General features: G+C 43.4%; 1 protein-coding gene across 4 annotated transcripts in view; it reads right to left on the reverse strand.

Moving 5' to 3' along the window:
* Nucleotides 1-17,227: 17,227 nt before the first annotated feature.
* LOC115590597 (RAS guanyl-releasing protein 2) overlaps nucleotides 17,228-24,468 on the reverse strand; it is a 40,816-nt gene continuing 33,575 nt past the window's right edge. For 2 of the 4 annotated variants that reach the window (XM_030432016.1, XM_030432010.1), the window contains exons 15-17: nucleotides 21,893-22,051; nucleotides 20,628-20,690; nucleotides 17,228-18,797 (exon numbers count right to left, since the gene is read on the reverse strand). In XM_030432016.1, coding sequence (XP_030287876.1) covers nucleotides 20,632-20,690; nucleotides 21,893-22,051 — 218 coding nt within the window. In that variant the 3' untranslated portion in view covers nucleotides 17,228-18,797; nucleotides 20,628-20,631. The remainder of the gene's footprint in view (nucleotides 18,798-20,627; nucleotides 20,691-21,892; nucleotides 22,052-24,468) is intronic. The other 2 variants (XM_030432011.1, XM_030432012.1) reach the window with 2 other exon arrangements.

A 24,468-nucleotide genomic window follows, 5' to 3' on the forward strand; every position in this document is an offset into this window, starting at 1 on the left:
TGTCATTTACATTTACATTTAGGGCATTTTGCAGACGCCTTTGTCCGTATCTTGCACAAGGACACTCTGACATGCGGACCACGGGAATCGAACCAGTGATAATTCCGATAACAAGATGCTGGCCCCTGAGCCACAGCCGCCAATGTCAATAATATTCTCACAGCTGGGTTGAAATACATTGAAATTCTGTAGCTGGTCAGGGTGGAGCTAATTTGAAAAATGCCAGTGCATTATAAGATCATCATATGCTTGGTAGGTACAATCTTAATCAACGTAGTAACAACAGCACTCACAGCACTACTTGAAAAGCAATGGAGTGGAGGTATAATAAAATGGTAATTACTCAACACTGGACGTGAGCTAACATTGAGCACAACCAACAGACAGACATTGTGTTAAACGTTACTGTCATCTTTGATTTATTCAGTATATTCAGTGAATTATGAACACAAAGGTTGTTCTAAAGACTCAGCTGCTGTACTGTCCTTTAACACAACAGGTAGCAGTAAATAGTTAATGGACAAAAACATGCAAAACCCCTGGTAAGGCCTAAAAAGCTTCTCTAAAATTAATGTTTCTGCTGCTTGGTCGTCTCACACCAGGTTCCCCCGCGATAAAGAAACGCCTTTTCCTTCACATCTAGGATATGAATGCCCAAATTTGACTTTGAGGGTTTTGAATATGCTAAATTTCGCTCTGATTCTGTGTTTATTCTTTCCTTTGTTTTTTGGCTGTGGGGTATAAAGCACAGATCTTTCATCAATGACATGCCATTGCCCATTTCCACAGCTGATTCACGACTCAATTATTGGCTCATTAACACGCCATATCAATTTATAGATTGATGGCGATGAAAAGCAGTGGAGCCAGAGGCACTCGGGGATCAGGCTAAAGAAACAGTGTTGAACACGAGCAATTTGGGAGATAGTGGCTCATTTCTTGTAAATGGAAGTTTAAGGTGCCCCGTGGCTTAGCTGCATCCATATAGTGAAACAGATGGTGGCGATCAGGGGGACAACACTGCTGCAAAGATGGATGTTTGGCATGTGGTATGTGTGTAGAAAAGTCACTGAGTGCAGGATTTGCATGTGTCAAAGGCAGGCAATACATCAAAAAGCACTGAATCCTGCACACGTGCACACACACTAACAAACTTCCCAGCAGTTATTCATGGGGATCCAACAATGACATGTTTGACCCCCACTCCTTTGATCATCACAGTCGCATCGCTGCAACTGAAATTTCTCTACTTTCTCTCCCCTGCCTCCAATAGCAAGATACAAAATGTCACCTCGCTGACTTCACTCTGGCCTCATGTCTCTTTCAGCACAATGAACAAGTGTTCTTGGTGTTTTTCTACGAGCCGTGAATTCGCTCTTGGTCAGAGTACGGTCATCTCCACAGGCCAGGTCTGTGTTTTCTCCCTCAGTTTTGGTTCTTTTAACAGTTTCTATTTGAGTTTGGTAGGAGTGAAAGCGAGGTGGAGGCAGAGCCTGCAAGGGGCTGATGGGAGCAGACAGAAAGCACAGGGGTTACTGTCAGACAGAGAGCCTCTCTCCTCTGCTTTTCTCAAATTCTCCCTCTGTCTGATCACGAATCATAGCCCTGACTCAACTCAAGCAAAGAGGAGGAAAGCTGGACCCCCTCAGCCATCTTCACTGCTTATACCCGCTCCTCTCTCCTTCTCCTCTCTCCCTCTCTCCCACTCTCTCCAGCCATGCGACTCGGGGCGGCGTGCTGGCCTTTAAAAAGGCAAACTTGTAATCTGATAATTAACAATCTGCTAAATTTCTCAAAAGGAAAACAGTCATGAGAAATGTCTGCCTCATGCCTGTGAGTAGGATGACCTTTTGCCGAGGCTGGAATGGCAGGCGAAGCGATGCGACTCACTTAGAAGCATTTAATTAGCTCTGCTCACGGCTGTGTGCGCTGCCAATGGACAGAGGAGGGAGGACGAGACGAAGGAGAAGGGAGGAGGAGGAGGAAGAACGAGATAGTCGCGGAGCGATGCAGACATGAGGAAGAAAAACACTTTAATTCCAGATGCCTCTTGTTTAATGCTCGTTCTATATCTTTATGCAACAGTGTGCTTGTTAGTAGGTGTGAGTGAAAGTGGAAGGAGTGGGATGGAAGCGGAAATCAGCCACGACCCGTCCCTCTCGGTTCTGCAATATTCTGTGTTTCTTCTTGTTGTTATCGTTGATTCCGCAGGGAATTGTCTGTCGCAGCCTCGAGGTGAACCTCCGAGGTCATGCAGCGTACCTTTAAAGTGTGACTACAAAAAAAAAAAAAAACAGGACTCTCAGCACTGAACACTTTCATTCTGTCCTCCTCGTCCCTGTTTGTTCTTGCTCTTTGCCTTTCTGCACCCGGGCTCACTCGCCCTATCTACACACTAACCTCAGCGGCAGTATAGGAGCATATCGGCCCTTTGGCATATTCAGTGGCTTTCCCCTTTTATGTCAGTGTTCATCTGCTGTGAGTAGAACAAAGCTCACAAGAAGTAAGAAATGCTCTGGATACACACACTCGCTTCATTTTAAGGAAGCTTTCCTGCTGCTCTCCATACAATCCGACAGCTGGAGCATGACTTGATGAACCCCCATGTATCTATTCTGCTCTTTATATATACTTACATACTGTATTCGGTTGGTATTTGATCTGTAATGACACAGTTCCCCCAAGTGGGATCATTTTACTTTATTTGCTCCACTGCTTTATTGCTTTATGGCACGCAATATGGAAATGTATTCCTTAAATCAAACACTGGCATAATGTCAAATGCAAACTGAAGCTTCGCTGTGATTTATTAGCGGAGAAAGGGAATAATGTATCTCAGAAATCCATAAACAAAACAGCCAGAGGAAACCGACGGAAGTCAATTCAACAAAGTCAATAAAGGATCATTATTCCACCTCATTTCAAGCACACATAGACAAACAGTGGGTTAGATATTAACACTGAGGCTCCAAGAAGAAGCCGGAGTTAATGCACTTAGAGGGTTAATTACTGCATTTGTATGCAAATATGTATTTAAGTGTGTCTGCCCTTATGGGAGGGTTTAATGAAGGAATTGGGCCCAGGCAGTAGGTGACATTCAGCGCCAGTGTAACCTCAGCGGATAGCTTCCCTGACGCTATTTGTGAATGTTAATTGCTTTTCGGCGGCTGCCGCCTCCCCAGTCTCCACCTGTCCCTCAGTCCTGAGCGACGTGGGACTCCTCCTGTCCTTTAAGCCGAAGCTGTTGTTTAAAAAGAGAGACAATCCTCCTAGGAATAATGTTTGTTGCGCTGGAGCATCACGCCCCAACTGACACCTGTACAATAAAAGTGTCCCAACACAGACGATTTTCAACAAAAAACAGCAGAACCTTCAATTATCAGAGGTCTGACCCTCTTTTTTTGTCTGGCTGTGTACCTGGAAAGGATGGACTGAAATGTTCCTTGCCTGCTCTCTCTTCTGCTTTTTCCCTTTCCCTGTGAAGAAGAAGCGGTGTGAAATTTGTATATCCAATCGAACAGAAAGCTAATCTGTCCAAATATAATTTGGTGAGAGAGGACCCCGCACAAGACAAAACGGACCAACCCAATTCCTCTGGTCTTACGAGTACACACGACAACAGAGAGCGAGGAGACGAGGTGAGATGAGGAGAGGAGAAGGGGATTGAAGATAAAGATCTTTCCATTCCTGACAGGGAGCTTTGAATTGAGGTAATCCAACGAACTGTGAAAATTAAAACCTCATCTGCTAAAAAAAAAAAAGAAAAAAAGGAAAAATGCAAATAGACCTTTTGATTCAGCTGCGGAAGGAAATTTACCCAAATCAAAAGATTAGCACCAATACTGGCAGATTATGTTTCACTTCTACACTCAGTCTCCTCACTCCTCCTCTTTTTCTTTCTTTGAAAAAAAAAGAAAATGTTCTTCTCTCTTGCTTCACCCGGAGTATTAAGATCTCGCTGTTTCACAGAGAGGCAGAGAAGAAAGGGAAACGGATACAGAGAGAGGGAACAAGAATTAGATACGGACTCTGCAATCTACCTGTGATCTAAATTTGGCCCATAATGTTGATATCGGGTACAATTAATAAGTACCTCTCTCAGCCTATGAGCAGGACTCACATTGGCAAATGAAATACTCGACACGACAAACCCGGACTCAACATATCGTCTTACTCGTATTAAGTACGGCCCAATCAGCATCCACATTTGTACATCAGTAAACAGCGCGTAAATCCTGAAATTACCCTGGCTTGTGATTGGTTAAAAGTGACAATAAACATTTATGAATGCCATGAATCTGTGTTGAAACACCAACCGTTTAGTCTGGAGTGCTGTTTAATGGGCTTCGTTAAGTGGACAACATTGCCAAGTCTGTTTCATGGCTATCACCTGCTACTACTAACAACCTCTCTTTATGTTGTTTCTGGTGCTTGCAGGCGTCCCCTTCGCTCGCGATATACAAGCAAAAGCCATATAAATGCTAACAACGTCCCATTGATTTTTCTTGTGTGTCCGCGTATGTGTGTGTGTGTGTGTGTGTGGTCGTCTCTGATACATCAATCTCATTAACATGGGAAGCTTAGGGTGGAGGCCTCGGCTCGGAAGAATGAAAGATGTAAATTCGAAGTGTCTCCTGCACAAAATAAAAGGCGGTGTAGTGAACACACTCCGCGATAATTTGAGCACATTAAAGCTGTAAACGTAAACAGTAGTAAACAGAGAAGAAGAGGGGTGGAATGATGGGGGATGGAAGACAATTTATCTCCACAAACACATCGAGCTTAACAATGTGGAGAAGTGCGTGTCGGTTAAAAAAGCACGACGCTGCAAGTTGTCAGCACGGCGGGGTGACATTAGAGAGAAAGGGCACAGAGATCACTGGGATTAGTGTGTGTGCCCATGTATGTGTATATAGGAATGTGAAAACAGTGTCCTGCAACAACCCTTTCACACATTAGTGAGCCCAGAGAAGTATATGGCTCTAGTGGGTTGTCAGACAAGATAGAGCTCACGACAAAGGAAGGTTAGATAAGGGGGCACGATTGTGGAGTTTGTGTCCCAATAACATTTGTAAGTGATGCAACACAAAGATACACAGCAGATGTGAGATGCTACGGTTGCTACCAAAGTGGACTGTACATGATTTAAAGGCATTTGTGGGCAGTTTTTCTATTCACATGAAAACTGACCAAAGCATAATCATTTGAATTTTGAACTCACCTTGGAATCAGAGTATTTTTGGCCAGTCGCATCAGAGGGTTGCCCAGCAAAATGCATTCAAATAGGTGGCAGCTGCCACTACCGCGAGAGGATGTAAAAAGATAAAATGTCTATTGACAAGGCTTCTTATTCAGCAGAGCACTGTTATGTAAAATTGGATTGTGTTAACATGGCTAATATACAGAAGCTACTTCCATGCTGAGCTTTGGTTGGGTGCGTTCCCTAAAAGTTTTACATCAGCTGCACTATCAAAACAGTTCGCAATTGGAAAACAGCATGACCAAACCCTCTGATTGCTGCAATTCCATTTAAATGACTTGATTTGTGAAAGAAACTCGCTCTTTTATGCTGTTCGGAGAAAATATCAGGATATGTATTTGTGTCTCACCATTCGGCCTGAGAATACTAAGATATTCATTTTTATCCGTATCACCCAGCCTTAATTCATTGTACCACACTCCATGAGATGTGCACTAAAGTCAAAATCTGAGTCGAAGTGGACAAAATACAATTTTTAGGCATGTCACAACATGCAATGAATGCCAGATGCAACATGGCACTACAGTGTAAATAGAAACGAGACAGAGGCGAGCAAAGACATGTCACCAACTTGCGTCATCCATCTCTGCTGCTCTGCTATATGTTTTAAAAATTTAGCAAGGCAGTGAACAAGCTATGGCCGTAGAGCTGGCACCACATTGGGAAAACCTTTTAAAAAAGAAAAATAAATAAAAATTACCAGAGCGGTTCTGCATATTTCACACACCCACCCAGAAATCACACTGATATACATTCGCTACTTATTTCCATTACACTTCAAATATGCTTTTTCGCATTGTGATTGGCAGCTACAGCAGGGGCGGTTCTAGGGGGTGCCCACAGGGACCAGTGCCCCCGTAACTCTGAGTCTGGACCCCCCTGTGGCCCCCCTGACAGGGAGTCTGCATCAATAATACAGTGACAGATTTCTTGCAATGATTTTGTTTTGAAGGGAAAGGCTGAAATAAAGTGTCTCAGCAGTTTACTACCCAATCAAAATTGCTGAAATTGTAAACACTGTTTTGTCTGAATGAGGGATTTATCTTTTTTTCCCGGGTTGTATGTGCCCCCTAAAAAAAAAGCTGGCCCCGACCTGGCCCCCCTATTAAAACTGGTCTAGAACCGCCACTGAGCTACAGGCAAATCAGGAAGCTTATATGTTGCTTTTTTTAATGTGTGCATCTAATTCCCACAGGTTGGGTCATAAAATCTGAAATATCTGAACTGGAACTGGCTTCATCCCTATCCTCTCCGCCCTTCCCTCCCCCCTTGTTCCCGCTAAATGTGGAGGACAAACGCGTCACAGCGCTCATAAGCCTTTTTAATCAGCGTGAGAGATTGCCCACATATCTGTTAACTCTGTCACTAATGGCTATTCTTCCTCATTAGGGAACGCTATCACTCCTCTGCCTCCGCCACGTGCAGGCGTGATCAATTCCTCCATCATTTTGGACCAGATCAATCTCGCAGCCCCTCTTCCTTTTCAAACTTCAATATCTCGCCCTTCCATCATGATGCATTACAGGATCTAATTAGTCACATAGCCTGGGGAGTGGAACTGGAGCAGAGAACAGGTCTGTACATTCAAGGTGGGCGCTTGTAGAACAGATAATTCTTCATTAAAGAAGCAAATCTACACAGTTACATGGAGTTTAAAGGGCAGATAGTGAGGGAAAGTCTCTTGTGGAAAAGTTTAAAATATCCTTGGATACTGACAGATGGTGAGATTCAGAATGATTTATGAATCATTTTGCATCATGTGTCGTTTCGTCATTTCTTTGCGCTCCTTCCTTCCGTCAGCATGCATCATATTAGTGCTTCAGGTGGTAACTTCCCGAAGTTGCCAGAACCAGAAAACAATTGCAATCACAATATGTTGCGTTAAGCAGCTGCATTGCATTTTGGTCTACTGAGCCAAATGAACGTGTCTTCTACACTGCAACAAAAAAAAAATCTTCTATGTTGAATTACAGGGTTATTCACAGTTTATTATAATACATTCATAATGACTACACTCATTAACAAACACTCATTAACACACATAATCTGTGATGTATAGTTTTCTTACATATAAAGGCTATCAACAAGGTTTAAAAAAAAGCAGACTGTGGTATTACCGCTGCCGCTAGCATGAAAAACAAGAATCCCAATCCGACCTAGAAACCCCGATCACAGTGCAATGAAAAAGGCAGAGCAAAACATCAAGTAGTATTGATAAGAGGCACGTTTTGGTACTTACTGATCTCGTAGCTAGATGTTGAACGGTCTCAAGTCCCAGTGGTAAGAGGAAACACGTATCAGCGGGGGAACAGACTCTGACACAACACCAGAGCGCTCTCCACTGAGCGAATGCTCGTACGTTCACCTCCTTGGTTTCTACCAAACTCCCTCTTCGCCTGCTTTGCCTCCTCTATCAACAGGTTTCTTTTCTTTTGCAGCGTTGAGTTTCTACAGTTATACAAGTTGTTTCTGGGGATAGGTTACCGGGGACTAGCGACCGGGGGAAAGCAATGCTTCTTCCTGTTTCGGTTGTGCAATTGAGGACCCGCTCCCTCTGTGCTGTGGCGCCGTAGTTCTGTGCCATATAAATCAAAGTGGCACACCAAATAGCACAGTGAACACGAGGTTTATAGGGAACCAATCAATAAACAGAGTGTGTCATCTATTTATTTATTTTTCGGACAGCGATTACTCGGTGCAATCAGTAATTACTTCAGAATGATAATCAAAGCCCAACTATTGGGTCTATGGCCAGTTTAACACATACAATACATCTTATGATGCTGCATGGACTATTATAGCATACCATGAGTCCTTGCTTCAGTTGATTGTATGAGTATAATTAGTCATAGTGGATTATAAACGAGTCAACCTCTAGTTTATTACTAGTTTTTAATTCGTCAGCCATTAAGACACTTGAACTTATAATTCAACATAAGTCACTCACTGTAATTTTTTGTTGTAGAAGTGCATCAGAAGGCAATGTGTATTTAAAAGTGCAGTCACAAACGGTTATGAATTTATCATGATACACTATAAACACCCACATAATACCCTATAGATGTTGACATTATTACAGTTTTAAGGTGGCTGTTTCTTTTCAGAGTAAGATAAAGTCGTATCCTTAGGGTTGAAGTCAATGAAAGTATGGATGGGCAGGCTTTTAGCAAGGGCATGTGGGAACCATCGTTTCTTTGGCGTTTAGCCCTGTTATGAGGTCAATACAGCTATGAAAGCTTTAGAGACACATAACAGACTTATAAAACCTGAGTGTAAAGTCTTGCCTTGCAGCGTAACAACAAAGAAAAAAAGAAACCGAGTGTTCTGTATAGTTAGAAATTCACTGTAAGTATGAACAAAGCAGACCAAGATTAGAAAGATCTACTGAAGGTTTTTTTTTTTTTTTTTTTTTTCCTCCGGAGGTGATGCCAATTTGATTTCGAGCGATAATTAGACATACTGTTTTGATGAAGGTTTAATCAAGCTGACTTGATAATAGCTCTCTTCCTTACAGCACATGCATAATCTGTTAACTGGCAGCACAAGGTTAAAAAACAACATTTGACTTTATGATATGCAACATGCAGGGCACAGTCCTTTGTATTATTACACCTGATAAGGGTGGATTTCAATATGTGTATGTCACAGAGAATGCACAACTTTGATGAATTGGCTTCAAAGCTGGCAGCTCTTATTAGATAGTAATTAAACGTTTTCACTCTTTTTTGTCGATTGTTAATTGGCAATTCTTGTGTAATTACACTGTTTGTTGCTGAGACCTGGCTTGCTCTGCCCCCTAACCTTCAAGTGTGTGTGTTGAATGTTGTAGGTTACCAAAAGCTGCTGCTATACCTCTCTGCCGTGCTCCTGTCCATCCCGCTGTACTGTAGAGATCGAGGTATTATTTATTAATAGTCAGTCTCCCCAAAGCTCTGTAAAACATCCTGTTGAGCTCCCCGAGGTGAGCGCTCCGCTTCAAAGCAATTAAAATCGAGGCTACGAGAGCAGGGAACAGAGCAAAGGAAAAATGGATAGGGTAGGGGTAAGAGAGTGAGAGAGAGAGAGAGAGAGAGAGAGAGAGAGAGAGAGAGAGAGGCATGACCAGAAGTGGGTTTCACTGGCTGCACAGTCAAATACTGTACGATCAGCTTTTATGTCTGCGAGGACATGGGGGCCCTGAGCGGAATCACCTCCCCACGTCAGGGATCCCTTGTCTGAGCTTTAAGCCCTGGTGAGCCTTGGGACAGGCGAAAACCCCTCTGGGGGATTATGTAACCATAATAAGTGAATGTGGTGATCCGTTCCCTTTCAGTCCCCTTGAGTCACATTAAGGAGTTTCAGAGGAAAGGCCAATGATGACGGGGTAAAGCCTTCCTTACGTCTGATCCATCAAAAAGCCTTCGAACCTAAAAAAAAGGTATTTAAATCATGTAGTTTAGAGAAGCTGAACTGCCCCCAGGTGTGAATGTGAGGCTAAAGGATTATCTATTGGCCCCTGCGGGGTGTTTACCTGCCCACTTCAGCCCCCGACAGACTCCAAATGGGATCGACTGGTGTGACGAAAGCAGATGGTTATCAAACAACTTGTTGGCCGAATTTGCCCAAAGGCTGCTAAGAGAGCGGTGAACTTCTTGACGTACATATCACCACCTTCTAAAGTATCTGTCTCACATGCACGCATCCAAAGCCAGCGCACTCATAACCATAAACCTCATAAACCCGCATGAAGCAAGGTTATGCCTATATCCATCAGCAGGTGCTGTTAGGCATCGTAAAGGCAGCTGCCTAAGTGGTCTTTAATAAAGGCAGGTTTAACACGCCTCTCAGGCATTTTCTCGTAAAATCCTGAAAGGTTTTGGCGAGTCATTCTCTCTTATTGGCCTGTAAATTCTGAGCATCCTCCTCTGACCACAGTGACAATGTGAACGTCTTTAGCAGAGGTCTTTTTGTGCTTCCAAGAGCCTCATAACCCTTGCATAATTGCCCACAAATGATGCTCTGTCCTGGTATACCCTGTCGCCCCTCCATTTTCTTCTTCTTTCCTTTCCGCTCCTTCTCATGTCACTCACCATTTATGATCATATTTGCCATGAGCTTGATTTGATCAGAGGGGAAAAGCAGGAGAAAGAGAGGATCTGTGAATAACTTATGATGCGCTCCCTCCACGAAATTGAGGCATTACGATACGTATATTAGTTCCACTGCTTTGCTATTCTGTGCCCGTCGTCAAGGTGGGTTATGCAACTGAGCAGGCTGAGACAAAGCGAGTATTTTGGACAGGAGGGCTGTGTTTTCCCCAGAGGAGGAGGAGATGCCTTGGCCACAGGACAAAGAAAGACAATAAAAAGAGCACAAAAACCACCTGAAGTGCAGAGGAACTGGCAAACACCTTCGCACACAAGGTATTGAAGGAGACAATTATTTACAACAAGAAATAGTAACCGGAGGGGAGACTGAAAACACATCCATCTATCCATTTTCTGTGTGTTTAGGTCCCAGTGGCAGCAGGTTTAGTAAGGAAACCCCGGAATCATTCTCCACATCCTCCAGCTCTTCCTTGGGGATCCCAAGGGGTTCCAAAGCCAGACAGGATATGTAATCCCTCCAGTGTGCTCTAAGTCCCTCCCGGGTCTCCTCCGATTGGACATGCTCGACCATACCTACACAGGAAGGCATTCAGGAGGCGGCCGATCGTTTTGCCTGAACCACCTCAACTTTGCAGCAGTTCTACTCTGAGCTCCTTTCGAAAATCCCTCAGGATGAAACCCAGAGAACCTGTGCACGCAGCTCACTTTGACCTCTTGATTCCAGAGTCTCATTTTCCCTGCCACTCATGGCGTATCGACAGTGTCCGAGACCGCGACCTTGAAAAGCCACGGATACCAAGACAGCCAACGAATGTCCACATGTCATCCGCTACTGTCCTCTTGTCTCTGCAGAGATTCTCAAACTAGCTCATTGACCTCTGCGTCAGCAAGGTGGGTGATCTTTCCAGCAAGACCTGCAGCTCTTCCTCCTCCACAGCACGCTTGCGTGTGTGTGTGTGTGTGTGTGTGTGAGTCGGATTAGGAAGTTCTTCAAAGTGTTCTGCTTGAGTTTATACTCAGTCGAGGTCAGCAGTTCTCCTACCCCTGCTGAGAACAGCCTGAGCGAGGCCCTGCTTGCACCTCCTGCGTTGTCTGACGGTTTGCCATAGCGTCCAGCGAACTTCATCCACATCGAGTTTGTTGCCTACAGGAACACATACGCTGCGGTCTTTCTTGCCTCGTGGTACCTTGGGACCTCCCTGGGCTATGTAAACCCAAAAGGCTACCTTTTTGAGTTTGATGGCTTCCACCACCAGCCGGTTTTTGTAGTTTGGCCAGCAGGTATGAAGATAAGCTCCTGGCTATAGCACTGAGGAGCTGCGGCCAGAGGGCATCATAATATTCACAGATAATTTGTGGTTAAAAAATATTTACCGTGCAACTTCTAAGCAAAGCTGGAAAAACATGCTCCATGCATCATTTAGCAACTAACTCGCACATTTTATAATCCAGTATTCAATTTAGCCTCCGCTGGGAATTATGTGATTAACAAGTGCTGACCACAAGCCTAGGTTTGCAGCAGCTGATATAGAGATATTTACATGTTTGGATTCCAGATGTTGGAGCTCAGCCAGTGAAGCCAAGGAATTGAATAACCTGCATCGCATTTTTTCGCCCCTAATGAGTACCAAAGGGGTAGTACAGGGAGGCCCAGAACTGCTTCCGAATAATTCTAAGCCAAAACTAAGATTTTGCATATCACGCTCGGCAAAGCTCTCCAGTGTCTCTGTGCAGATTCTCTACTTCCTGGTACAATACACTGCATATTATCAGTCCTCTGAGATGTCCATGTTATTGTTGTTGGCGTTTTCTATCGATTAAAGAGTTTATTCAAACGTAACGAGCAAAAGGCAGCAAGCATAGTAAATGGCAGGAACTAATTCATGTCCTCCAGCCACAAATCAACTGCGTAGCCTCCACAGCGCGCATAAGCAAACATCAAACAAATGTAGAAATGAAGGACATGAAGCCATGAAAAAAAGGCACCAAATCACATGGTTATTGAGGCGCTCTGGACTGAAAGCAGACTATTTGATGCACTACAGTGATGAAATATAACACCTTTCAGAGAGATGATAGGCTGCACTTAGAGGAAAACTCTGCGTTGCCGCCATTTATGCACGCGTACTTTGATAGCCTATAAAATCTGGGCTTTCATGAATACCTCATAGACCGAATGTTATATGCACCAAAGCGCTGGTTTTAATCTTTTTAAAAAAACCCAAGGGAATGAAAGGCAAAGTGACAGTGAAGTAAGGAGAGGGACAAGCTTGTTGCCTTTTTTTTTTTAGACAACAGTGGCGATCTGTTCACGCAGGCTGTGTATAGATAAGTCTGAGGGTCACAAGATACAATCTGCGGGTCCGTCAGTCAAAACACACTTGCCCCCTCGCTGCAGGTACACTTCCCTGCCTCCTCCCCTCCCCGCAGATTCCTCCCGCTTTCCTGCAGCTACAGGAAAAATATGCGAGGCATCCCCGCTGCAGATGCGACGCCATTGATTTTGTGTCAATCCCCCAGGCCGCAGTAACTTGATTCGGTATCAGCGATGGCTAAATGAGACTTCTCCAGGCAGGAGCGGAGAGAATGGAGGGAAGAGGTGAAGGTTTGGCAGGTTTTTCTCTCCACAAAGCACCTCGACTTGTGTCGTCTCCTTCCTCTTAAGACGTCAGAGACCAATTTTTACAAGGCGTTTAGGGGAGTATAACACATAACACTGGTTATTGTCTCTTCTTCTCTTTAATTAAGGACGCCATTAAAAAGCCTTTGCGTATTGAAACCGCAGTATTAAGCCTGGCGATAGCTTTAAGTTTTTATTTTTTTACGTTACACGGCAGAGCTAACAGGTCAGGAGCATATCCCACTGGGTTCCTTTGGCATGAGTTAAATTTTCTTAAAGCAATATTCATCATAAGTGATTCTACTTAATGAGGATTCCAGCCCCCTGCAGTGCCGAGTGCTTCACCAGAGTCAGCAATGAGCTTAACGCAATTAAGGCTGCAGCCGGCTCGCAGAGCTCCTTCGACTTTGCCAGAGACTGTTTGCCCAGCTGCTTCTTAAATGTGGACAAAGCCAGATAAGCAGAGTTTGAATGCGCGATGCACTTTCACGGGAACCTGTTTGACTGCCATTACTTGGGATCGACTTTGTTTGCGCTGCTTGAATGTAAAGATTACACTGACTCAGAGCTGCGTGCCGGATATAGATTTTTGCACAATTACGACCTGTGAAAAACACATTTTATATTTTTGGTTTGGTTTTTTCCCCCAGCAAAAAAAATAACAACACAACTATAGCACAAACAAGCATTCAGAGTGCCATGGCTGCATTGATACCGGAGGGTTTTCCTCAGTTTGTCAGGGCTGTGTGTGTGTGTGTGTGTGTGTGTGTGTGTGTGTGAGTGTGTGGGCGAAAGAGAGACTGTGGGAGAAACTGTCAGCTTATGAAAAACAAGCATGAGGCAACATGTCATTTGATACGCAGTGTGTATCTTCTTGTGCATATGCATAGGTTTGATTTTATGGGAGGCAACATATAAACAACAGAGCAATGTAGTGCCGTTATCTGCATTGTGATGCTGCACTGTGATTCACCATAAGCCCCCCCGACAGAGACTTTGTTTTGTGCCACATCACTGGCAGCGTTCCCACCTTCCTGGTAGGAAGCCGTCCCCCTGTCACACGCTCTCCGTATGGCAGCTCAATATTGCCACCAAGTGGTAATGAACAGCCAAGACCCCCACCTTGGCACGAGGTTAACAGCTCCAGATGCTTACAGTCGGTGCACCGCAAGGGGACGGCATTGCAGATGCAAGGTGTCACGGTGGGTTCAAAAAGCCGAGCAGCCGTCAAATCATAGCGGGGCCTGGCGGAGGTCCCAGTTTTTCACGAGCGGACATCAAATCAATAATCTGTTCATTAGTCTTACAAGAGGAAATCTAAGAGTGATGTGCCGCTCAAACAAATCAATGCCGCGTGTAGTTACTCATCGCGGCAAATCCTTCTCTCCATCCATGATAACCTTTTATGTGTATCTATAGCTGCTGAAACGCCCAGCTGCCAATATCTCTGGCATAAATAGCCCTCAATACAGCCTGTAAGGGTAATGTGCATTGCAATCTCTGTCTAATTGCAAAGGACTATAGACCTGAGCCGTCTGTTGAGGGGGCAAATGACATCTTTGCTGTCAGGCCTAGAATCTTTCCTTTGATGCAATCAAGTATGCAGTGTGAGGTTATTTTCCCTCCTACCTTCATTACCGTGGAGCTGATGAGCAGCGGTGATATTCAATTTCCCTTATTTCAGACTTTTCGGATCAATATCATGCAGGCTGTTTCCTAAACGGATCCTGCCAGTAGGCCTATTTTATAGCTGAATGAGGTGGAAGAAATTCATCGTTCTGACTGTAACACAATTGTTTGTTGTGTACTTTTTTTTTTCACAATCTGCAATACAACTTTTACTTAGAACGGGTATTACACTGTGCCTCGCTACATTTCAAGTTTCATCAGTAACAGAGCAAAGGAACGTCGCATGAAAAAGTCATGATTAACCCCGTGAGAACGAAACCAAAGAGGAGAAGAAGAAGAAGCTCCTGGTGCGTCTGCATCCGCAGGAGGGCACAGCTCCGGATCCTGATGTAATCGTGGGTTAAGGTTAGCAACGTTTATCACTGATTTAACAATTTCTGTCACGGCTGCAAAGACTCAAAAAGTTGGAGAACTTCGGGGAGCGCGGCACGACAGCGGGGCCGAGATGGAGGGCTGAGAGTGGTCATGGTATGAATGGAGAACGGTCAAGCAAAGAAGCTGAACCGGCAGCAGATTGTTTCAGGACTTCGTGGTCCACAAGGCTCGCAGAGTCACATTTAGACGGGAGACAGCAACAACTACTGTGCTCCCTTGCCACGTAACATCGTGTGAGCCCGCTACATGGGGTAAAACTGTGCTTCTCTTTGCTTTTATGTGTGTGGCTGCAACCGCAGTGGAGTTTACACTGTTTATACATCTCTCTGTTGTCTGCTTCGTGGTGCTTTATCCTGCTGTTATAGTGAGTCATTGCATATCTGTAGCCAAACGTAACTTGTTGCATCCTCCATCATATCCACTGCTCCTTTTTATTGCTGTTGGTCTTTTTTTTACGTTTAATTGTTATGTTCTATTTTCTGAGGCCACACAGAGGAAGGCCAGTGTGCATGCCAAATCTACACAATGGAATGTGTATCGACACTTGACTTGCACTTTATTTTATTTTTTTATCTATATACATTTTGCACAAGTACTTTTGCTGCAGTATAATATCATAGTTTTCTTTTCATCTCTTCTGAATGGGAGATATCAGTCACTTGGCTAAAGGAGTCGTTTCTGTGCTAAAGCAGGCGATGACCACACACACTTTAAGGTGCAGTTGTGCAGGCTTTGGAAGAAGAGTGGCCGTGGAGAGATGTGGGCAGTGTGATATTTAAAAGAGGATATTGTGTTAGCGTGTCAGGTTTATGGCGTGGCTCCTGCTTCTTTTTGTCTGCCCCGCATCGACCACCACCGAGTTAAAGACCCAAATCTGGACATTTCAAAGTCTTTTTCGCAGCCCTTTCATGTCAAGTCGCTTGCAGGGACACTGCCTCGCATGTCACCTTAAAGAAAGAAGGCTGCGTGGACTCTGCTCTTCCTTTGTGTCTCCTTCCTCTTTTTCTTTTTCTTTAACATGCAAATGAGCTTAGTTAAAATGTCCACCAACGAGATCTTCTTCATCTATTTATCAATGAGGGATGTAGTATTTCCTGACTGGTATAATAGGCAGCTACACACACACACACACACACACACAAAAAGAACAAATCCCAGTTGCATAATCGTGTGGTTAACGCGAGACGCATCCACGTGTGCGACCAAGGTCGATAGGCCAACTTATGAACACATCACCTCGGCTGTTCATCAGCTCATTGTGAGCCAATATAGCCCCACATGAGAGCATTTAGCAGTATCATAGCACTGGATGAGATATGAGCCGACTCAAAGGCTGGATCAATGTCCTCCCATTGAATTGAACACACAGAGCTGGAGCCAGGCAATCAAAGGGCCCAGACTGACTTCATCTCTGAGAGTAACTAGATGTGGCATCGACTGCGAGGCTCATTCGGGGCGGGTTATTAATGTCTATAAGAGACGGTCAGAGGACAGCGGATAATGGTCACATGAAGGATGGCATAATTTTGCGGTGGCACTTGTAGAATCGATTTCAACATCTGGGCCGGGTCTATTTTGGGAGGGGAATGTGGTTTTTTTAGATTTTGTTGTGTTGCAGCTGCTGCGAAACTGGCTTCGGCTTGAAAAGGGTGGGGTACTGTAGTCGCATCAGTAAATTCCAGAGTGCTGCAGGGTTTTCTAGCGGTATTCTAATGTCTGGGGAAAAAAAAAAACACAAATCATCTCACAGCACGACATGTTTGTTAAGTGAGCCTTTTCTGAAAGTGTCGTCTTTTCAGGAACAGAGTGAAATAGGTTAGATTTGATTTGTAACACAGGTTGAGTTGAATAACCTGAAGATTTGCAAAGTCCCAAGCCAGGAGAGTAATTTCTGTGTGTTAATTCTTCAAGTTAAAATGCTAGATAGCTTGTAAATCGTCAGCTTTCACCTGAGAGCATTCACAGTAATGGGTATTTTATTTGACATGAAGCAGATTGTATTGTTAGATCAAAGCGGCTGCTAAAAGCTTGATATATCTTCCGCTGCGCACGTTTTTGATTGATCATGGGGGTGGATGGAATCAAAACATGGCCCACTTATTAACTTCCCATTTCAGAAAGACAAGACAAATTGTTGGGGTTTTTTTTTTCAGTATCATTCTTATTAGTCACAGAAATTCTTAACCAGAACACATATTAGAGTGATGCCTGCTGGATTTAATACTGGGAAATCGTCTGGGACCACAAGGATTAGCATGACATCAGTCTGAAAGATTCATTCACAGAATGACAACAAACATCCTTCGTGAGGCAGGGAGTGACACGGAAGGACCGGCAGCCATTTAGCTATTTATACAGAAAAAAAAAATAAATACCAGCGATGTGAGGAGTCTCATTCAATGACGAACCAGCGGTTAACAATATGGCACTCGAAAATCTGAATTCATCTCTCCACAGGCACAAAGCAACAGAAGCATTTTCATCCGTGTGGAATTTCAAGACTTCATGTTTCAATAATGAGTGATAAACTTGGCGTGCAACGTTGAAAAAAAAAAAAAATACAAATAAAAATACAAATCATCAGCATCAGAGGAGAAAGCATGCGGGGGTAAAAACAGCAAAATACAACTTGCATCAAAACATATTCTCAGGGAAATAATATAATATTTATACACTGCTGTCAAATGAAAAGCCTCATTACTCCAGCTTTGGGTTTTTTGGTATATATTTGATTATTTTACTCTTACTGACAGTCTCAGAACTCTGAGGCTCAATCAAATCTGACGGAGCGATCAGCGGGAAGTTAAACATTTTTCCTGCTCTCTGCTGTCGACGCGTTTATCGGAAACGACGAGCTCTTCATTTGACAGCAGCAATTCACTGTTTCTGCTACATTCACAGTACTGAAAGAGGACAGATCGTCTATCGGCGCACTGGTACAAGACAGTACTGTATACTGGAACAACACCACAGCAATAACTAGAGGACAGTTACTGATATTCAGGTAAACATGACAAAAAAATATAACATTGCTCAAAGTCCACACTAATTATAACTGTCGACACAGTCATTTCAGCTGTTTCTTTTGTTGGCAAAATGGCTGCTTTTGTCATCAGGCTTCAGACGAGCACCACAAATCAACAATATTTTATCTGACATCAAAATTGGTCCTATAATTGGTCCGTTGAAATGTTTTTTTCCAAACAGGATGATAAACAATAACAAGCAGAGCTTCTCAGATGAAGAAGACAGTAGCTTAGTCTGGGTGGCAGGTTTACATTCTTGGCAGTAACAGCACCTCTTTTTATGTTGGAACGATAAACGCTGACAGCCATTTCCATTCGCAGCAAAGTGCGCTCAAATTATAAACTTCACTGACTTTAGCAATCCACCGAGAAAATACAATTTTTGGACTTTTTTTTTTTTTTTTTTTGAATATATACTAAGTTTTACAGTAACACTCTTGGTCGACATAGAATCAAAATGCAGAAATTTGACATACAAATCATACAAATACATTCCATTGACGTTGGTGGTCACATTCGTGTGAGGTGGCTGGAGTGGCGTTGCTGTTGCAGTATGTGCCCACTGTGAGGCAGCATGTAGGTATCCTGGCTTGTGTTCAGTGCAAGTTCTCCTCAGTGTTGTAAAAACTGACATACTGTGGCACATTCTGTGTCTGGCTCCCGACTGTTCGCTGATTTGGCCTCTCGCACAGCAACCGCAGGCGGGACTCTAAAACGGAGAGCTGGAGACTGTCATTGGCCTGTTCATCAAAAAACACACTTCAGTTCAGGGCTCCTGCATGGGTTGCGATACAATGACCGATAAATCCGGCAGTACATGTTTAAAACGCCGAAGGGCATGAAAACGCATCAGCACTGCGATAAAAGTGTTTGATGGCGGCGTCTGTGGCTCCAGGGGGCCCCGAAAGCGCAACATTTACCAAGTGCCAGTTGGTTTGGGGGGGATGTGACAAGGGATGAATAGTTTAGAAATATGCACCAATTAATGAGAACATCAACTGAAATAATAAAGGGCCTTAATCTAACAACTATAATCCTCTATATAGTTTCAAGACTTCTATAATATCAATTGATATTAGGGCAAGATACTATGTCAATAGTATATTATTATTGTGGAATGGGATTACTGATGTTGTTATATATATATTATAACATATGTGTCTTCATTCATCTCAACATTATCATTTGATCATCAATATTGAATTATTTTGTCAAAAATATCATGACCTTTTTTTGCCTTCTATAATATTTATGAAGTGCTTTAGAGGAAATTTCGAAATATCGCGATATATATAGTGTATCACAATGTAGCCTAAAAATATCATGATATTATTTAGGGTAATATCCCCCAGCCCTAGCTTATACTGCCCAGTTCTTACTCATAAGACATTTCTGTTTAATCAATGTAACACAAACTGATTGCTATTCTTTGCTCAGAGGCCCGAAATGAGGTTAATCTGACTATGGTGTCTTGCATTCTTCTGTTGTTCAGTTGATCATTTGCCAAGTTTTGCATTGGCCTTGATAATAGATTTAATATCAAGGCAAATGCATAATTTCAATAGTTCTAACCCCAGAGTGTGGAACTCCCCGGAGTGCGGGACCCCCCGGAGTGTTGGGGCGCAAAATGACAGAAGAAGAAGATTTGTCCTTCGTAAAATGATGCTATTTCTTGTTTCCTGTTTTCTCCTGTTTTTTTCCTCTACTGATTAGTTTAACCTCTGCAGCCTTGAAAAAACTGACTCCAATCAAACAATCCTAGAGGAGCGAACTGCTCTCTGACTAAACTGTTCACAGCTTATACTCATATGCAACCTTCGATGAGACGCATAACTGGGTTCCATTTTTTTTTATATATATACTGAAGGTGATCTGACATCAAGGCATTTCCTACACTTTTTTTGGACAGTCTACTGTAAAGGAATAGGTGAAATTAGTGAAAGGTGGTGAAAGACTGATACCGCTCTCACTTTTTGTCAAAAACATAAGAAGCAGTAAGTTACGTAGGTTTTACATGGAACTGGAAAGACTGTCAACAGGGGGATACAGCTAACCTAGCTTCGTGCAAAGCTAACAAATTCTGCCTACTGCTGTAGCACCTCTTTATGCAGGGTTACTACTTCTTGGCCAAGCTGGTTGCATGGCGATCTCACACTGATGGCTCCGGCTACATATTTAGCCTACACACATGACAGTGTTATCAGTTTTTCTCAACACTATTGTGCAACTAGACTTCCCGGTGCTGTAATGTTTCTACTTATAGCGTGTACAGTATCTAACAACTGCAGCTTTAATAGAGCAGATTCTGTCTATCACAGGCACAGTCACGCAGCATTACCATTACGATAATGGGAGCTAGCCATAATAGAAATTAATTGTTGCACACTTTCAAAACTGTTAACATCTACAATATATGATGAACTTCACTTAAGAGTTGAGAGGCAATTCTTTGTAGGACACCTGGAGTTGATTCGGAGACAAGTAGGCCCCAAAAATATCAATAAAAATCACAATTGGAATGAAATGAATAGTGAGTTTGATTTAGCAGTCAAAGCCAACATCGTTCTTACCTGGTTATAGGTGCACATCAAACACTCCTTCCTCCACCGTCTCTATATCTTCTTCAGCAATTACTGGAAACAGAGAATGTCGGGGAAAAAAGAAACAAGGAACAGATCGGTCAGTCAAATGAAAACGCTGAAAAGTCGATGAAATGTGTGCTCTTTGTCTGTTCGCCACGCCACTTCGTTTGCCTTACAGCGCTGTGTAGCCTTATTGATCAAACACATTCACACTAATATAAAACACAGCCTGGCAGGGCACCGTTTCTGATAATGCCTAATGAAAACATCGCGTCTGTGAGTCGGTGGCCTCGCCGCGGAGGGGCCAATCATATTTCCATTGCAAATTGCGCTCCATTGTTTGTGAATATCTGGCAAATGTCAGTGCTCCATATGCTCGGAGGAAAACAAAAGCCCCCTTCAAAAAGTGGAGGTGTCGAAGCGGTGACATTAAGTGCTGAAAACGTGTTATAAACCCTGCTCAAAGCTATACTTTACTGAGAGGACGACTGCATTAGATTGTTCTGAAAGGAAAAAAAGAAAATGATTACTGTTTTGTCTGCCAGTACATTTTTGCACATTGTAGGATTGTGAGAGTGTTTTTTTTTTTTTCCCGTGAACACGTGTTGTGTGCTATATTATGCCTTTCTTAAAATCAAGAGAGCTAATGAAAATATGTAATGTACATCGTATGTAAAAGACAGAAATATCATCACAAACAATTGTCTTAAATTGCAAGATGTTAAGTTCTGATTCGAAATTTAACATCAAACAAAAAACACCCCCATCTGGCAGCCATTACTTATTTGTGCTTAAGGAATATAAAGAATTGTATATATAAAGCAAACCTAAAACGAACACATTGACGATTTTGTCACTTTCTTCAAATCACTTTGTGATCAGAACCCCACAATGCCATGGGAGGATCCTGCAAGTCACTGTAATGTGACGGACAAAGCTTAGAGAAACTTCAGTCACGGCAATTTCAAGAGTTCAAATACTTGACATCAAGGCTGGCAATGTTAATAAGCCACTCTCATGAGACGTTCACAAACTCGCTGCTGTGAGTCATCATCACTGAAAACTCCAGTCTATGTGGGCAGGAGGTTACAATCTTCCATATCACACGTGTCACAAAAGTTTTAGCTTGCAGAAGATTCCTCTTTGCAATCAATTTAACATGGCTTCACAGATGACACAACCCATTTTGCAAGCATTTTGGCCGAATGAACCATCAGACTTCCTCATGATAGACTTAACAAAGCAAGACCCACCAGTGTTCTGCAGGCTTGGTGGGGTGTTGGCAGGTGGAGGGAAGCTGTAGGATCTGGCCTGGAGGGCAGGCGGCGTCTCGTGGCTGATGCTCTTGGTCCTCTTCCGGCACTCGACAGCCAGGCGGCTTCGGCAGGCCTTGTGGCAGTTCACCCCGCAGGCTGCCGCCGGAGCGTTCATTTGGAGAGAGGAGGACGTCGGCAAGGAGAGGTTACGGGACAGGGGGAGAGGACGGCGGGGCCGGAAGAGAGGCAGGGAGAGTCGCCGAGAGAGCAGGCGTGGGAGGGAGCGAGGGGAAGACGAGGAGGAGGGCGGAGAGAGAGGGAGAGGGTCAGACAGAGGGACGGATGCAAACAGAAACAACGGGGCAAACGGAAGAGCCAGCGGTGACAGCAGAGAGCCTCTACACGCCATGCATACACGTGAACACTTGGACGCACACACGGTTAGGCCAACTGTGCCTGACAACAACTCGGTCAGCCAGCGGGAGTCTAAGAGGAGGGGAGCGATGGGTCATCGAGCAAGGTAAAACATATGAGAGTCGAAGAACCTGAGCACACACTCACACGCCTTGGTAGCCGTGCCACAGCAAACAAAATCTCTTTTGTCATGCACAAGATTTTCCTCAATGACATTTCAGAACAGTCTGACACTCTCAACAAAGGCCTTTTTGCAATCCAAGTTCCATGTCATTATCACATCTTCGCAGTATAATAGGCTATTTTTTTTTTCTCCTCCAGATAGAAAGTGTATTTCCCACTATACCCCTCAGTGGTCAAGTACCCAACTCAGTTTGTGATGAAACGTCTCAACTGCAGAGGGAGACACAATTAATAACCTTTCTCTTCTTTCTACTTCTTCACTTCTCCTCACTTTCTTCTCTTAGTCTGTTGCTCTGACTTAACTGTGTTATTATTACATCGCCAACTTCTCAGCGGCCGTGTAACACACACAAAGACTGGGATAATCCCCAAAATGTCCACAGCAAGGGAGGAATTAAGTAATGGTTGGACATTGTGGAAAAATTCTTGTTTGGCCATAAAATTGATAGAGCTCTCATATTTGTCCATGATAAATGGAACTACTGCTAGCGACTGCTGGGCATACTGAGGCTTGGCATTGCACAGTGCATTGCTACTTTTAAATATCCTGCAGAATTCCACGAATCAATTTTTATTTTCAGTGCGCCTTGTTCCTGGTAACATTCTAAACTTCACTTACAAGTTCTCACTATTAACAAACAATAAAATGCTTTGTAAATCGTGTATTAAACAATTAAAGTTTTACAAACTTCAGTTGCAACTTTATAATGGCAGTTTGTCTAGTCATATAGTCATTAACTAAAGTTGAATGAACTACTGATTTAACATTTATTAATGATGGTTTATATAAAGTGCTCCCAAAGCCCTCGGTAAGAATGTAGAGGTTGACACTTGTCGCTGTTATCATACCTGCATTGTATTCATATACATGTTAGAATATTGGCATAACAACAACACACTTCATTCAAAGACACTGAGGTGTCTCTCAGATTTCAGGTTAAATATTTTAACATCCACTGCCGTAAAACACACATCCGACTACACACTCACATTCAAAGCATTCAACGCACTCCGCTCCGGCACTGCGGAGGGTGATTCATTTCAATTACGTCCCTGCCGCTCTCTCTACCTCCCTGAGTACGGCCTAACAATGGTAATGGGGATGAATGGCTGTGAGGCTTTCTCATTGACTTCCTGTGGTCTCATTAATGCACTGGAACAAGCCAGAACGCTCACAGTCTCCCAGTCTGACTCGTGCACTCCTCCACAGAGGGGACGGGGTGGGAGAGTGGAGCGTTTGGGGATGTAAGTGGGGTGTGTGTGTGTGTGTGTGTACAAAGCGCTTGTGTTTGCTCTCTTATCACCTCCCTGCCATTTTTCACTTGTCTGAGCAGCGACATTCATTTGGGCTCGTTTGTCTTTTAATCATTGAGTTACCGTGCAAGCGCCAGAAAAGCTCAAATTAAAAGAGTTTTTTTTTTTTTTTTTTTTTTTAAAGTAATTACCAAAAAACAAGTTTAACGATTAAAGTGGGACATGTCTTGGTAATTAAGATGTTAGACGTTGATGGAATAAGAATATTGGTTGCCCTCTTAAACACAGGTGCAGGTTGCTGAGAACACTGCAAGAAAAGGACCACGGGACCTGAAAAGCCCCTTTGGGCATTAATTATTCCAGTTGCTATGCAACTCAAATGCTGGATGATAACTTGCAGGCCTTACTTAGCCAGACCGAGATTAACTTGCATGAATGAGGAAGCAGTTGATGCTGAGAATAAGAATGGAAGAGACAGTCTGTGATTGAAATGCTTGTTTTTTTAAGGAAAGAACAATCTGAACGGGAACACATAACATCCTCTGACACACAAGGACTCGGCATACACGCTGTTTTTGTAAGTCCCATCTCTCAGGTCATTTTCTACATTGGCATATTACTTAACTTTTTCCCCCAAAAATCGGGAAACAATGTCTGTGTAAGCAAAATAACTGGGGGGCAAGCACAGGCGATGAATGCTGTAGACAGTATTGGAAACAATA

Source organism: Sparus aurata, chromosome 10, assembly GCF_900880675.1.
Source record: "Sparus aurata chromosome 10, fSpaAur1.1, whole genome shotgun sequence".
NCBI classification, from domain to species: domain Eukaryota; kingdom Metazoa; phylum Chordata; class Actinopteri; order Spariformes; family Sparidae; genus Sparus; species Sparus aurata.